Source organism: Myotis myotis, unplaced genomic scaffold (genome assembly GCF_014108235.1).
Source record: "Myotis myotis isolate mMyoMyo1 unplaced genomic scaffold, mMyoMyo1.p scaffold_m19_p_17, whole genome shotgun sequence".
NCBI classification, from domain to species: domain Eukaryota; kingdom Metazoa; phylum Chordata; class Mammalia; order Chiroptera; family Vespertilionidae; genus Myotis; species Myotis myotis.
Window position 1 is genome coordinate 40,993,565 of NW_023416321.1, and position 14,048 is coordinate 41,007,612.

A 14,048-nucleotide genomic window follows, 5' to 3' on the forward strand; every position below is an offset into this window, starting at 1 on the left:
TGAGTGGATGGCGGGGGGCAGTGGTGGGCAAGTGTGGTGAGTGCGGCCTTTTGCAATTCGCTGTATTTCCCAAATTGCTAGTGGGACACTTTCCTAGGAAGTTTTCCAGGATGGAGAGGCTGAAGTGGCTTCCTGAGAGGTTCCAGGCCTCGTACTCACCCCTCACTGCTTCCCGCGGGGCGGCTGTGCTGCCAGATGGGTGGGCTGAGGTGGGCGCTCTGCATCCCTGGGCTCAGGTGCGCGGCCCTCTTTGTAGACTCCTGTGCTGGGCTGGTTGCTCAGCAACCAGTCTGCAGAGCAGCCTCCCTAGCTGGCTGCTTAACAATGTAAAAAAGTTACTTTCCCCCTTCATTAAGATATTCATGTATATTGTAGGAGATTTGGAAAACAATAAAAAAGTATAAAGTAGTAAACAAAATTTACCCATAACCCAGAGGGAAGAAAAGTAACTTGTTAAATTTTCTTTCTATAATATATATGATTTTATGTGCATATATGTGTGTGTGTTTGTGTGAGTACCTCCACACATTCTAGAACTAGCTACACAGGTAGTAATGCCTATCTATAGCCCTAAGGGGCTATAGTCTAGATTGAATACATTCTACTTACACTTTTTCTTTTTTCTTCACATCATTGAACATATATAGTTTGGTAACCTTTTTCTACTCACCATTAATTACATTCTGAATATTTTCCCATGTTGTTAAAGAACTGTGGAAATGGATTTTAAAAATATTTTTATTGATTTCAGAGAGGAAGGGACAGAGAGAGAGATAGAAACATCAATGGTAAGAGAGAATCATTGATCAGCTACCTCCTGCATGCCCCATGCTGGGGATCAAACTTGCAACCCAGGCATGTGCTCTGACTGGGAATCAAACCATGATCTCCTGGTTCATAGGTTGACACTCAGCCACTGAGTCATGCTGGTAGAGCGTGGGGAAATGGATTGTTAATGGTTGTATACTATTTTATCATTTAGTTGTGGCTGCAGTGGCCAGTGTGATGAAGCTGCCCATAGTCTCATTACCGTAGGACCACTGAGTTCTCAAGTCTAACCAACTGATGCTCGAGGCAGCCACTCTTCCCTGGGCCGTCGGGATTCTGCTATGGGCCGGGAAGAGGGGTAGTTTTAGAGAGAAAATGAATTTGTTGCTGTGTGTCAAGTGGTTTTAAATGACTGTCTCTCTTTTTCTTCCCCTTCTCTCCTCTGCTCTGTCACCCCCCAGGGCAGTAAACGGCTTTGACCCAGCTCCTCCTCCTCCTGGTCTGGGCTCCTCGCGCCCCTCGTCTGCACCAGGTATGCTGCCTCTCAGTGTGTGAGTGCCCAGCTTCCCAACGGGGGCTCCCGCCCTCCTCCAACAGCCCAGGACACCCACGCCTCACCCTTCGGTGCCTGGGCCCAGCCCGTGGCTCTGTCTGCCTCCCTAGGGCTGGCAGAGAGAGGGCAGGCTGCATGCAGTGGTGGCTGCTGGGCCCTGCCCAGCCCCAGGACTGCGCGATATCAATACTGGCTATTTTCTCTTCTCGCCGTAGTGCCGTTGGTTTCACATGATTGCACTTTTGTGGGTCACAAAGTGATACGTACATGTATTACTTGGTCACTGGATGCAGAAGTACCCATTCATCATACCTGCCTCATAGCCCCACCCTGCTGTACTGATAGGATTTAGTTGTATTTAGGACATTGCAGATCTTTTAGACGTTCTCTCCCAAATCAGGTCAACGTGTGCCCTCCTGAGCTCCCACCCAAGCACCTTTGTGCTCATGATCATGTGTTTGTCCCCAGCTCCACCCCACACAGCCTGGGCCTGTTGCTGGCAGACAGTCAGGAAGGTCACTGAATTAGGGAACACAGTCTCATTACCCTAGGACCACTGAGCTCTCCAGTCTCATTACTGCGCCTTCTGATTTTGCTTCAGCAGTTAGCACTCCACAGCTTGGCCTCCCAGAGCAGGAGCCTGTGGGGCCTGGACAAACAGCTGGGCCTCTGCTGTCTTCTCCTCCGTGTGCCTCAGACGCGGGCGGGGTGGAGGTGGTGCAGCCTCCCACCAGCTTTCTGGTCACTCAGTTAAATGACAGCTTCACAGCTTTTGGTTTTGTTCTGCGGCCTCTCCAGTTGTGTTAGGAAGGACTGAGCGGCCTGGTTCCGGGGGCCGGCTGGTGCCAGCTCCTGGGGGCAGACTGACCCCAGTGGTTGTCCCTGTGCACCTTTGGTTACTCTCATGCTGCATTGACTGTTTACATTTGTTGTTTTGTACATAGGTTTGTAAACATTATTGCTCAAGATATTTGTAAATAACTTGGGCTTTGTAGCTTTTATTTATTCATAAGAGCTCATACGGCATGTTAATGACTTATGATGGTGTCCTACTCTGGGCAACTGTATAGAATCATCATGTGGTTAAAAAAAAAAAAAAAAGAAAGTACTTCCCCTCCAAAAAATCTTTTAATGTGGAAACAATAAATTTCACACAAAAAAGTATCAAGGTTGCGTTATTGGGTTCCCGCCATCCTGTGGGAGAAGAGCTGGAGTTACAAAGCCAGGTTCAGATGTCGCTTCTGCTCCGACCTGGGACACGTGGGTGGACAGCAGCGTGGATTGGGCAAAGGCAGTTCAGGCAGCCTCCGGGGAAGTCTGATGCCCGAGCAGGTGTGCTCAGGCCAGTCCTTGTAGCCGAGTCTCCGGGGGCAGCCTGAGGTGGCCCTGCGCCTCATGCAAGCCTGGGGGGAGGACCCGGACTTTGAGGGAGGCCACTCGCCAGGCCACAGGATAGCTGCGACGGAGCCAGGCGCTGGCCCTTCCCTGTGCTGCCTGTCGTGGCGTGTGGTGCCCTGGGAGTAGAGGTGACTCGGGCCTGGGCTTTTCTCCTTACCCTCAGGCTGATGCTGGCAAGTGGGAGGAGGTGCCGCGTTTGCAAGACATCGGTGACCGGACTTGAGAAATGTCCAGACGTAGGAGTCAGTACGGATGTATCACGTTCTGAACGTCGCTTATAACAGAGCAAAACCAGGATAGTGTGTAGTTTTAAATAAGTGAAAAGTAAGTGAATCAAGTTCCTAAGGGAATACTGAACTTTAAGGAGGATACATTAAAAACTTCCTCTGTCTGCTAATATGTGGGCAGGAATATTCTGTTAGTTGTTCCTGGAGGTTTTGCTGTGAGCTGCCTCCCGAGAGATGTTTCCAGGGGGGTGTGCTGTGGAGCAGGGGAACAGAGAACTTCCGGCCTCTTTCTGATGGGCGGCAACTCGCAGCTTCTTTCCCAATCATCGAAGCGATTGGATTAGACAGAGGCTGAAACATTTAGCCAGACCTTTGTTAATGCAGGGACCCCAGATCTAACACATAAAGAGCAGAGCTACTCTGCTGAAAGCAGTGATGAGTTCTGGAGCCCTGAGTCGTCGTCCCTGGCTCCCAGTGATTTCCCGGTTCCTTCTTAGCTGAGCACCCCTGGAATCATCTCATCCCGGTGGTCTGTCAGTTCAGTCAGGTGGTGGCAGGGGAGGCCCTGGCTGCAGAGCTCCAGTGTCATCCCCGGACGTCATCTCTGCTTCAGGTCCAGGAGAGCAAGGGCCAGGCGCGTGAAAGGGCAGGAGCACACTGCTGGGCTTTATAGCAACAGCTGCCCTCGGCGTGTGACCCATGGGGAAGCTGGATGACTCTCCTGGCCTCAGTTTCAGCTGTTTGGATGATTTGGTTAAATGCTTAGCTAGAACCTTTGCTGCTCACACGAAAGGTACCACATTCTGTCTGCTCTTCTAGCTAAAGATTGCCTAGCAGGCCCCTGCCCCTGAGTGGGTTCTCTTCCTGGGGCCCCCCATGCCTAGGTCTGCCTGGCCCTCGCTGAAACTTTTAGGAGTGATCCCTCCCCTGAGCTGGGTCCACGGGTGGTCTCCCTGCTTGGAGGGGGTGAATCTTCAGGTGGTGAGTCCTCTTGCCTCCAGATACTGTTCTCTCACCACCTGGTCCCATCCCTTGCTCCTGAAACGCATGAGAGTAGGAGTGAGTGCTCCACTGCCTTTCAACCCAGAGTGGTAGGAACTATGCCCAGCCAACTCTGCTGAGGCCTGAGCCAAAGCTGGGCATCTGAGAGTTAGGTATAGGCAGCCTGAGAGGAGATGAGATGGCTTACCTGTTTACAGAAGGGAAGGTGGGCCCAGAGTGTTGGTGACTGGCCTGAACTCACACAGCTAGTTCATAGCAAAGCCAAGGTTGGAAGTGAGCTCTTTTTCTGCTGTTCTCCACTTTTCCAGACTTGAGGCCGCGTTGCCCTGACTCTGTCTTGTGCCTCAGGAGATGAGCTGCTGTGGATGCTGGGAAATGTGTGGGGCAGGCACAGCCTTTGCAGCAGGAGGAATGTGATGCACCCCCCCTCCGCTTCCAATCCTGTACTTGAGTATTGACTGTGCTGCTCTCAGCAGCTGTTGCAGAAGGGCCATTAACATCTCTGAGAGCCAAGGTGGGAATGGTGCCTCTGGGGCCGGGGAGGTGTCCTGGGGTGGAGCCTCAGCTTTAGGGAGCATCTTGCTAGCAGCGGTTCTCAACCTGTGGGTCGCGACCCCTTTGGAGGGCGAACGACCCTTTCACAGGGGTCGCCTAAGACCATCGGAAAACACATATATAATTACATATTGTTTTTGTGATTAATCACTATGCTTTAATTATGTTCAATTTGTAACAATGAAAATGGGGTCACCACAACATGAGGAACTGTATTAAAGGGTCGCGGCATCAGGAAGGTTGAGAACCACTGTGCTAAAGCCACAGCGTCCTGCCTGGCCAACACAAACAGCCCGTCCGGCTGCTGGTGGGACTAAGCCCAGGAAGGGGATGGGTCCAAGCAGTCAGTTTTCTTTTTGCCTCGATTAGAAGATGCTAGAGGAGCCTTTCCTCCTTCCAGTATTTACTTCAAGGATTTTTCTCTCTACTTTTGCCCCAAAGGTTGAAACAAATTGAGAAACACTAGCTTCGCCTTCAAAATTTAGATGTTACTGGAGTCATTCTTAAAAATGGGAGTAGGGGAGGAGGCATCTTTGTAAATCTTCCTATGACTTAAAGCGTCTTATCTGAAAACTGGTCCTATGACTAAAAATAGGACCTATGGGAATACAGTCGCCTTTTTTATTTATTTTTTTATTATTTTTAAAATATATTTTATTTTTTACAGAGAGGAAGGTAGAGGGATAAAGAGTTAGAAACATCGATGAGAGAGAAACATCGATCAGCTGCCTCCTGCACGCCCCCTACTGGGGATGTGGCCTCAGCTAAGGTACATGCCCTTGACCAGACTCAAACCTGGGACCCTTGAGTCCGCAGGCCACCGCTCTACCCACTGAGCCAAACCGGTTAGGGCTACAGTCGCCTTTTTTTAAATGTTAAGGAAAAACAATAATCTGGAGTAAATTTTAGTTTAACAGACTCCCTTGATAAGATAGCACATGTGAAGAGGCAACTGTGAGAACAGAGCAAAGCGTATAGTGCTGGTTGGGGCACCAGGTGGGTTTGTGCCATGTGGGTTATGGTTTGCAGTGATGTTAGTTGCCTGTCAGTTCTGAAGCCTTCACCAAGCGAAACTGAATAGGAATTTAGCTTGTTTACTTCTGGGGAGTTTGTAATCAGGTGTCAGTTTGACTAGTGCCCATTAAAATGCGGAGGTCCTGCCTGGTTGTGGTTGCTGGTGGAGGTCTGGAGGGTGCCAGGCAAGCAGGCCTTGGCACAGTTTGGATAAACAGTCAGATGAGTGTCATCCAAATGAGCTAGGGCCCTGTTGCTCCCTGTCGGTTCATGATGGAACTGAGAAACACTGGTTTTCTGGTTAAAAAAGGTGATTGTTTTAACTAGGAAAAAATCCCAGCGAATCCCACTGTCATCTAGACTTTAGGGCATACACCTCTGCATTTTTGGTGTCACTAAATTATTTTCTGTAAGTCTTGAGTCTTACATAAGCTATACAAGCTCTTTCTACTTTAGGGATAACGTCTCATGGTAGTAAGAACAAGTAGAGTCCATCTCAGTAGTGGGAGTGGAAGTGTCTGATGGGGAACGGCCAGGAGGACGGTCAGCTGTGCAGGATTCCGTAGAAACCCGAGTGTGCAGACGCAGCTCGTAGGAACAGAAACCGCCGGCGGGAAAAGGACACAAACTAAATGAACATATTAATTACAGCTTTAAAAAGTCAGAAGTGAAATTAAAAATGCAAACAGTTTACTGATTGAGGCTTCTAATTTTTTTGGTAAAGTTGCCCAAATTCATTTTTTAAAAATTGAAGTAATGAGACTGATTTTCTTTCATTACCCAATTGGCCTGAGGACGTGTGCTAAGTTCTGAGATTTGAGCAAGTAGCTCAGAGCAGAGGCTCCCTGGGAGGCTGCTGGGTGACCAGTGAGTGGACTTTAAAACGGACTCCCCCAGGCTCCACCCCAGCGCCAGCCCCGGGAGGAGTGCACATTAGTTCACAGAATCTCAAACCAGCAATTATGAGCACCTTATTTTGTGAACCGCTAAGAAAAATGTGCCAGTAGAACTGTGAAAATGCTTATCATTTTGACTTTTTATATTTATTGAGAATTCTTTAAGATTTTAGACAGGTTTTCATCACATCACACTTCATATACAAAAAGGAAATTGTGAGACATGGCTAAGACTTCACATTGTGAACCACTTCTGAGTTGTCCTTGCAGTTTTCCAAGCAGCGTTGTCCCCTGGGTCCTGGTGAGCGCTGGTGATGCAGTTTCTGAAAAGATGTTCTGTTGATGGCTCCAGAATTTTCTTCAAGGCTGCTGGTACCCGTTCTGCAGGATCTGATGCTTGGGGTTTATTGACCTTCCTCTGACAGCCACATCACAGCTGCCACCTGCTGGTGGCACTTGTGAGACGCACGCGTGCACATGTGAGAACACGGGTGTCTTAGGGCCTCTGCAGGATGGCATTTTGTCGGAGGCAGTGGCTCTGCTTGGATGCTTGTCAGACTCGAGTTTAATAGATGCCACTTTACATCTTGAATGAGGCTTCATGACATCCTGTCAGTGGGGATGAAGTCCATTATTGGGGGGCTACTTGGAAAAAACAAATAGACCTGTGTTGTAATGAGTCAAACACGAAGTTCTAGTCTTGGGAAGGGTTGAAGGACATGGTCACACTCCCGTGTGTGGCACACAGGTACTGGGATTATAGTTACCATTGTCTGTGAAAGCTGGCATCATGCCCATATACCCTTATTGATCGTTTCACATTAGATTTCTGCCAGTTGTATGAGACACATCACAAGATTTGCTAGATTCCCAAACGATAATGAGGCTCCACTAGGGAGTGGGCCGCCCCATCTGGTCCTGACAGCTGGCACAGCGTACAGCACCCTAGCGGGTGCTCAGAACTTGGTACAGATGTGAGTTCCCAGTGACTAGAACCGATGGTGCATGGGGACTCCCTTTGGGTCTCAGTCACAGGCTTCCCTCTCAGACCTGCCTGGAACTTTCTAGATCCCAGCCTATGGCCTGTTCCTGTGTGGGCTTTCTAAGGGGGTGAGGATGAGACAGGAAGTGGTGGTTGACAGCTTGGAGCTGTTTCTTCTCCAGGCTTGACACAGAGGCAGGGGCCATGGGTCAGCCCTGCCCAGAGCCACAGGGGGGCTGCCCGTGAGGGGACGCCACAACTTGTCTTCAGGCTCACACTTCATCTTAGCGGCGGTTTCCAGGGATGGGAACTGGTGACAGGAAGGAAAGGTGACATCAGTGACACCCTCGGGCCAGTCCCACTAGGACTATAGGTGTGCTATTCCTTCTGACGCGGTTTAAAATAATTCCCGAGTGGATGCATGAAAAAAGAAAGCCTAGGATGTGGCAGGGGCGGACAGCGTGAAGAGCTGAAGTTAAAACCCCCACCTCATCTCAGCAAAAGAACAGGCGTTCCCAAGTCTCGCCTGGTCTCTTCCTCGCGACGAACCACTCTCCTGGGTGGCAGCTGGCCAGCAGCGTTAGTCTTTTTTTTTTTTTTTTTAAATATGTTTTATTGATTTTTTACAGAGAGGAAGGGAGAGGGACAGAGAGCTAGAAACATTGATGAGAGAGAAACATCGATAAGCTGCCTCCTGCACACCCCCCACTGGGGATGCGCCCACAACCAAGGCACATGCCCTTGACCGGAATCGAACCTGGGACCACTGAGCCAAACCGGTTACGGCAGCAGCTTTAGTCTTTGACACAAAGCCCAGCTCCCATGAACTGTCTTCCTTGTGCTGTCAGTGCCCGGCGAAGGTTTTATGAACTACCTTTCCTGAGACTATGAAGCGGTGGCTTGTTGAGTAAGGAAAGGTTCCTTATGGCTAGCATCTCTGGAGTCAGGAACTGGAGTCAGTCTGTGGAGATTGAGTTTCTCCCGATAGCTGAGTAGTCAAACAGTGACTACACCAGCCACACCAGCCAGGTGGGAAGCATTCCTTCTGAGAAAAACCAGCCTCTGAATTCCACACGCACCTGGACTAAACTAAGGTAGCTGAATGCCAGGGTGGACACACGAAACGTGGTAACTCACCTTTTTTCTCCCTTGGTAGTGACACGGGAGGAAAGGAGTACGTCTGTCCATTTTTTACATTCTCTGCCAGGAAGCCTGGATATGTGCTGTATGCCCCCAGGGCCAGCCTGAACTATGAATATTAGGGAATAATAATAAAAAAGCCAGCATTTCCTACGTGATTTTGTGATCCCTAGTTTCTCCTCTCCAGCCCATCCTAATTGACCCACACTAGTGAGGCTGCCCTTGGGTCTTATTACTGAATCCCTCCCTCCCCGCCCCCCAATTATTTTCAGTGTGAATACTGCTTGAAAATGCAGTCTGAACCTTGGATTTCTTAAAATACTTCAGTCCAGCAAACAGCTCCATCAGCTGGTGACCGAAACCCTCCAACAGCTTCATCCTCAGCCCTTTTCTATTAGCGAGCGGGTCGCCAGCCCAGGGCCCTTTTCCTCCCCAGTGCAGCTACATACAGAGGCCACTGGGCAGGATGCAACTTGTAGCCGACTGCCCAGAGAACTAGCCTGTCACCTGACACTTGGGAGTGCAGCGCCCTCAGAAAAAGTGGGCCTTTTAAGTCTGTGGGACTCTCAGCTGCCAATCAGATCACAGATGGGAAATCGAGAACAGAAGGTAAGAAAACAGATTCCACATTCACATGATTATTCTCATTTATTGAGGTCTGTTTATTCTTAATGGGTGCTTTTTCCTCCAAGTAAATAGAGCAGGCGTAAATATCTATAATGAATAAATTTATTGTCTTACAAAAATCATTGTCTAGAAATATGGGAATACAAGAAAAGATATTTGCAGTCCGGTGTCTGGTGGTCAACAGCCAGTACAGTTCATAACAGGGAAAATCAAAGGTTCCAAACCCACATGACAAGTTCTTCCTAAAGATGTTAAAGCTTTTAACCCAAAAGGTTTGTGTTTTCAAGCACATTGCAGAGGATCAGGGATTTGTACTTAACACTGATTCATTGTCACTGAATGTTGGTAATACCACTTTGACTAGAGAGGTACATGATATGAAGCACAGTCAAAACTTAATACATTAAATTGTTACAGAGGCAAATAATATATTTAACATTGTCTTAGTGCTGTAGTGTCTAAGGCACTTTCTGTAATGTCAGTTTGCTTACCTATCAACCAAAAACAGAATGTTAAATGTTCACTGTTAACACTGTCCAGAGGGGAGGGAACGGGAAAATGAAAAGGGATTCACATCCACTGGCATGTCAACATTCAGGCAGATGGCATCTGTTCTTGAGGGTCGGTAACCTCATCAACAACTTGGAACAAGTCTTGGACACAAAACCAATGTTCCCATTTTGGGCTCAAAGCAGCGGCTGAATTTGTAAGGTCAGCACAGGGGCCTGGCTGGCAAGGGAGGGCCTCCCACTGACTCCTGCTGAGGCGCCCACAGCTCTTGTTCCTGAAGCGAGGCGCACGCTGGCAGAGCCAGGGGTTCAGGAGACCATCCGGGCGTCGACGTGATTGCTGCCACTGGGGCTTCAGCGGCATGGCGGCTCCTATCCTTTCTACGCACAGACCAGCCCTGGCCAAGGACAGTTCACACGAAGAGACGAGGGGATACCACCAACTCGAGCGAGACAGCATGGTAATCCCCAATGAATGCTGCTTCCCCAATCCATCCCACCCCTCCTAATCTTTCCAAACAGCCCCTTTCACAGTTTGCTCGCTGAAATGGTGTTGATCGTTATTTGAAGGAGATGAGATACAAGTGCAGTTTAGGTTCCACAATGTTCTAAGAGAACTGATGTGGCTGAGGAGTCGGGGCCACAGGGACACAGCTAAGTTACCTGTCTGTGTGACAGAGCATGCAGAGCGGCCGAGCAGCCACCACGGGGCTGCCCCAATACCCAGCGACTGGCAACAAGGGTCTGGAGTTTGTTTGAAAAAGGGTTCTCTTCTTAACATGTATTATAAAATGGTCTCTTGATGAATATATGGAAAATAGATGCAATGATGAGACAGTCTGTTTAATATGTGCATGTTTTGTGTATGTATATATATAAAAAGGGGAGCAATTGTACCTAAATCTGAAGCAGGATACAGTATGTGTAGGCTGGAAAGCCTTAAGACACAGTTGATCTTGCAGTAAGGAGTCCCGTGGCTTGCCAACTTCCTAATCTGCAGGAGGCCCGAGCAGGCTGGTGCCGGGTGCGTTCCTTCGTGTCCCACTGTATTGCCTCCACTGGCTTCGGTGACCCTACTCCGACGGGGGTGGCTGTGTCTCATTGACATCACTGGTCTTGCTTTCGGTGTCATCGTCTGACAGCTCCAGGGAAGCCCCTTCGATGTGCAGCTGGCGCCGGCCAGATCGGCTCGAAGAGAAGCTGATTGGGCCGCCTCGCCTGGCAAGAATAGGAAGTAGACACGTGGGTAAACACGTAAGAACATGTGGCAGTCAAGTTGTCCAGTCACCAAACTTCCACCCCTTCCTCAGGACACACCACCTGGGGGTGTGAGTGGCACGATCAGGACAGCCTCTGGGCCTTCCACCTCTGCTGTCACCACGCCTGACTGCCATCCTGGCCAGCACAGCGTGCACTGGGCAGGAGGTCCTCAGTGTACTTGATCCAGTTACGGCTGGCTGTGCTTGCTAACCAAGGGTATTTCCATAAAGGGCACGTAACGGAAGGGAGGGGGGGAGAGACAGAAACACTGATGTGAGAGAAACAGCCTCCCACACGAGCCCCGGCTGGAGCCAGGGATCGAACCTATAACCCAGGTATGTGCCCTTGACCGGGAATCGAACCTGTAACCCGTTGGTGCTTGAACCAATGTTCTAACCACTGAGCAACACCACCCAGGGCAGATAGTAAATATTTTACTTAGGCTTTGTGGGCCATATCTGGTCTCTGTTGCATGTAAAAAACATTCTTGGCTCACTGCTGGACAACAGCAGGACACATCAGAGTTTGGCCATGGGTCAGCCTGTCAGCTTCTGTGCCAGCCTGCTCCTCTGGGGGAGGAAGTTCAGTGCTCATATTCGGGCCTCTCCCTGGTCGGGGTGAGGATGGGGAGGGGCTGATGGTGCCAGGTCCTGGGAGAAGAGGCTGGGACCTTTCCTCACATGGATGTTGGGACATGGATGGATGCGACCTGGTCCCAGCTTGGTGTGTCTGGGTGGGTGGGGGGGAGCTGTTCCTCCTGTTCTCCTAAGGACTATGAAAGGTCAGAAATCCCGAGTGGATAAACTTAAGAGCAAGAACGAGTAACTCTACATGAACTAAGTAAACCAGAAAAATCAAGCCCTAAGCCTAGAAATCCGGCTGTTTTTGGGAGCTTTGGCCACAGACTCCACGAGACCCAGCGCCTCTGAGCCCCCTCAGTCGCTCACCTCAGCCGGTTCTTCAGGGTGCTGACCTCGCGGCTCAGCCCCTCGTTGGCCTCGGTGGCATCATCCAGTTCCCGCTGGAGTTTACGCCGAGATGCATTGGCACGTGTAGCTTCTTCTTCCGCTTCCTCCAGCTGCCGTTTAAGCTGCTTCATCCTGGCATTGGCCTTCTCCATCTTGGGGAAGTTACATGAATCAAGTCAAACCAAACTGGCGAGTCCAGATACAGTCCCACCGCATCCTGAGTGCCCGCCAGCCACGTGAGTGCGTGTGCTTACAAGGGGGGCTGCTCTCAGGCCTGACCTGCCATTGTCAGCAAAGCCAGTGTGTACAGAGCAAACTACGCGAAAGGAAATCTCTGAAAACTTAAACCCCTATTTTCTCCACGAGATTTTAACAGAAAATGAGTGTAGTATCTTCACATAAGGTATTAAACCTATGGGAGAGCCAGCAACGTGAGTCTCTCACCCCAGGAGATGGTACATTCATGTTTATGCCTCCTTTCAATATGGGTGTTTCAAGTTCAAAGCCTCACATGAAGACCTGATGTGGTCACGCTCGTGCAGCTCACGCCCACCCAGAAATGCCCCCTGCTCTATGCTGAGGGTGGGGGTAGGAAGGGAAGGCTGGGGTGCCTCATGAGCAGGGGAAGAAAAGGGAGGGGGGTTGGGGCAAAGGCAGTAGAATCATCTCCGTCCGCCTCAGCTACCTAGGCTATTGTCTATGCAGACCTGGCCGCAGTCTTATTAGATTCTCCTGATACTTAAAAAAAAAAGATGCCTGGATGCAGACAAGGAAAACCATTCAGGTCCTGCATGTAGTACATTTGTTTCTCTCTGCTTTCTATTCTGCATCCACCCCCCTTCAGCTGACACAGTGACCGCTAACACCGCCCAGGAACTACTCTAGGCATCTGAGATGCTGGGGAGGGAGACTGACAGCGAGGCAGAGATCGCTGCACTCATGAAGCGTGCACCTCGGGGAGGAAATTGGCCTCAAACTTCAATGCCCTCAGTGTGCTCTCACCTGCCCCTCCTCTGTATTTCTGGGGTGGGGGAGCCCCGAGGGGTGGGGACGGAGTCTTAGTTACCTGTGTCCCCAGCACCCAGGAGTGCCTGGCAGCAACAGCATGTGTGTGTTAAAATATGAGAATTTAAGAGTTTAAAATAGCATTAAAAAATATTTTTATTGATAGAAGGAGAGGGGGAGAGAAACATCAATGATGAGAGAATCATTGATTGGCTGCCTCCTGCACAGCCCCTACTGGGGCTCGAGCCCGCAGCCTGGGCATGTGCCCTTGACCGGAATCGAAACCAGGACCCTTCAGTCTGTAGGCCAACACTCTATCCACTCAGCCAAACTGGCTAGGGCAGCATTTTCTTTTTTCAATTTTTCTTTTATTTGCAAAGAGAAACATTGACTTGTTCTACTTATTATGGACTCATCAGTTGTTTTTGTATGTGCTCTGACGAGATCAAACTCGCAACCTTGGTGTATCAGGACGATGCTCTAACCAACTGTGCTAACCCAACCAGGGCCTCAGAGAGCATGTTCTTAATTTAGTCACCAAATGGTAACACGTGGCTCTTTTGCATCGTCTCCTTGTAAAGCATTTCTAAGATGGAAGACATTTCATCCTGGCCCACCTTCTTCCCTTACCTGTTCTTTATACTGATCTGCATGTCGACGCTCATCTTCAACCTGCATGAAGATTTCTTTCAGTTTCTTCTCCGTTCGTCGGACCAGTTTGTTGGCTGCTGCTCGTTCCCTGTGAAGATGATCAACCATTAATTAGCCTTTGTAATTCTTGACGTGATAGTTCGAATTGAGGAAATAATTTTTAAAGTCCCTTTTCTCTGGAAGATGACAAATGTTGGGAGTGTTTTCCAGGGCCTCTCTGATGAGAATAAATTATGATAATACGGCCCAGAAGTTTTTCCCTTCTGGTCATGAGGGGCCATAATAATGTATTCTAACACTGACAGGTAGATAAAGAGTATTCCTTCAGATGCAGGCATTAATTGAGGGATCTCCTAAAGATCAAACATTACACACAAGCTACCTGCCATATGGAGTGCGGACTTTTTGAAGACAAAAACCTTGGTTGGTTATTCTAATCACCTAACTTCTTAGCCTGGAGACGAGAACAAAGACCCATTGTGATGCTCAGGTC

The 14,048-nt window shown here is 49.4% G+C and overlaps 2 protein-coding genes across 17 annotated transcripts in view; one reads left to right on the forward strand and one right to left on the reverse strand.

Annotated features, from left to right (window-relative positions):
- The window catches only part of NDEL1 (nudE neurodevelopment protein 1 like 1), a 71,062-nt gene that overhangs the window by 41,680 nt on the left and 15,334 nt on the right, over window positions 1–14,048 (forward strand). For 6 of the 8 annotated variants that reach the window (XR_004972992.1, XM_036341568.1, XM_036341564.1 and 3 more), the window contains one exon: window positions 1,230–2,485. The exons of the other annotated variants lie outside the window; for them this stretch is intronic. Coding sequence is in view for 4 of the 6 variants with exons in the window: in XM_036341568.1 (XP_036197461.1) it covers window positions 1,230–1,323 (94 nt within the window). In the remaining 2 variants the exon portion in view is untranslated. Of the gene's footprint in view, window positions 1–1,229; window positions 2,486–14,048 lie in introns of those variants that run through there. 8 annotated transcript variants of the gene reach the window in all.
- Window positions 9,247–14,048, reverse strand: part of MYH10 (myosin heavy chain 10) — a 146,819-nt gene continuing 142,017 nt past the window's right edge. For 7 of the 9 annotated variants that reach the window (XM_036341557.1, XM_036341553.1, XM_036341558.1 and 4 more), the window contains 3 exons: window positions 13,535–13,643; window positions 11,879–12,051; window positions 9,247–10,889 (listed from right to left, as the gene is read on the reverse strand). In XM_036341557.1, the coding sequence (XP_036197450.1) occupies window positions 10,745–10,889; window positions 11,879–12,051; window positions 13,535–13,643 (427 nt within the window). In that variant the 3' untranslated portion in view covers window positions 9,247–10,744. The remainder of the gene's footprint in view (window positions 10,890–11,878; window positions 12,052–13,534; window positions 13,644–14,048) is intronic. The other 2 variants (XM_036341555.1, XM_036341554.1) reach the window with 1 other exon arrangement.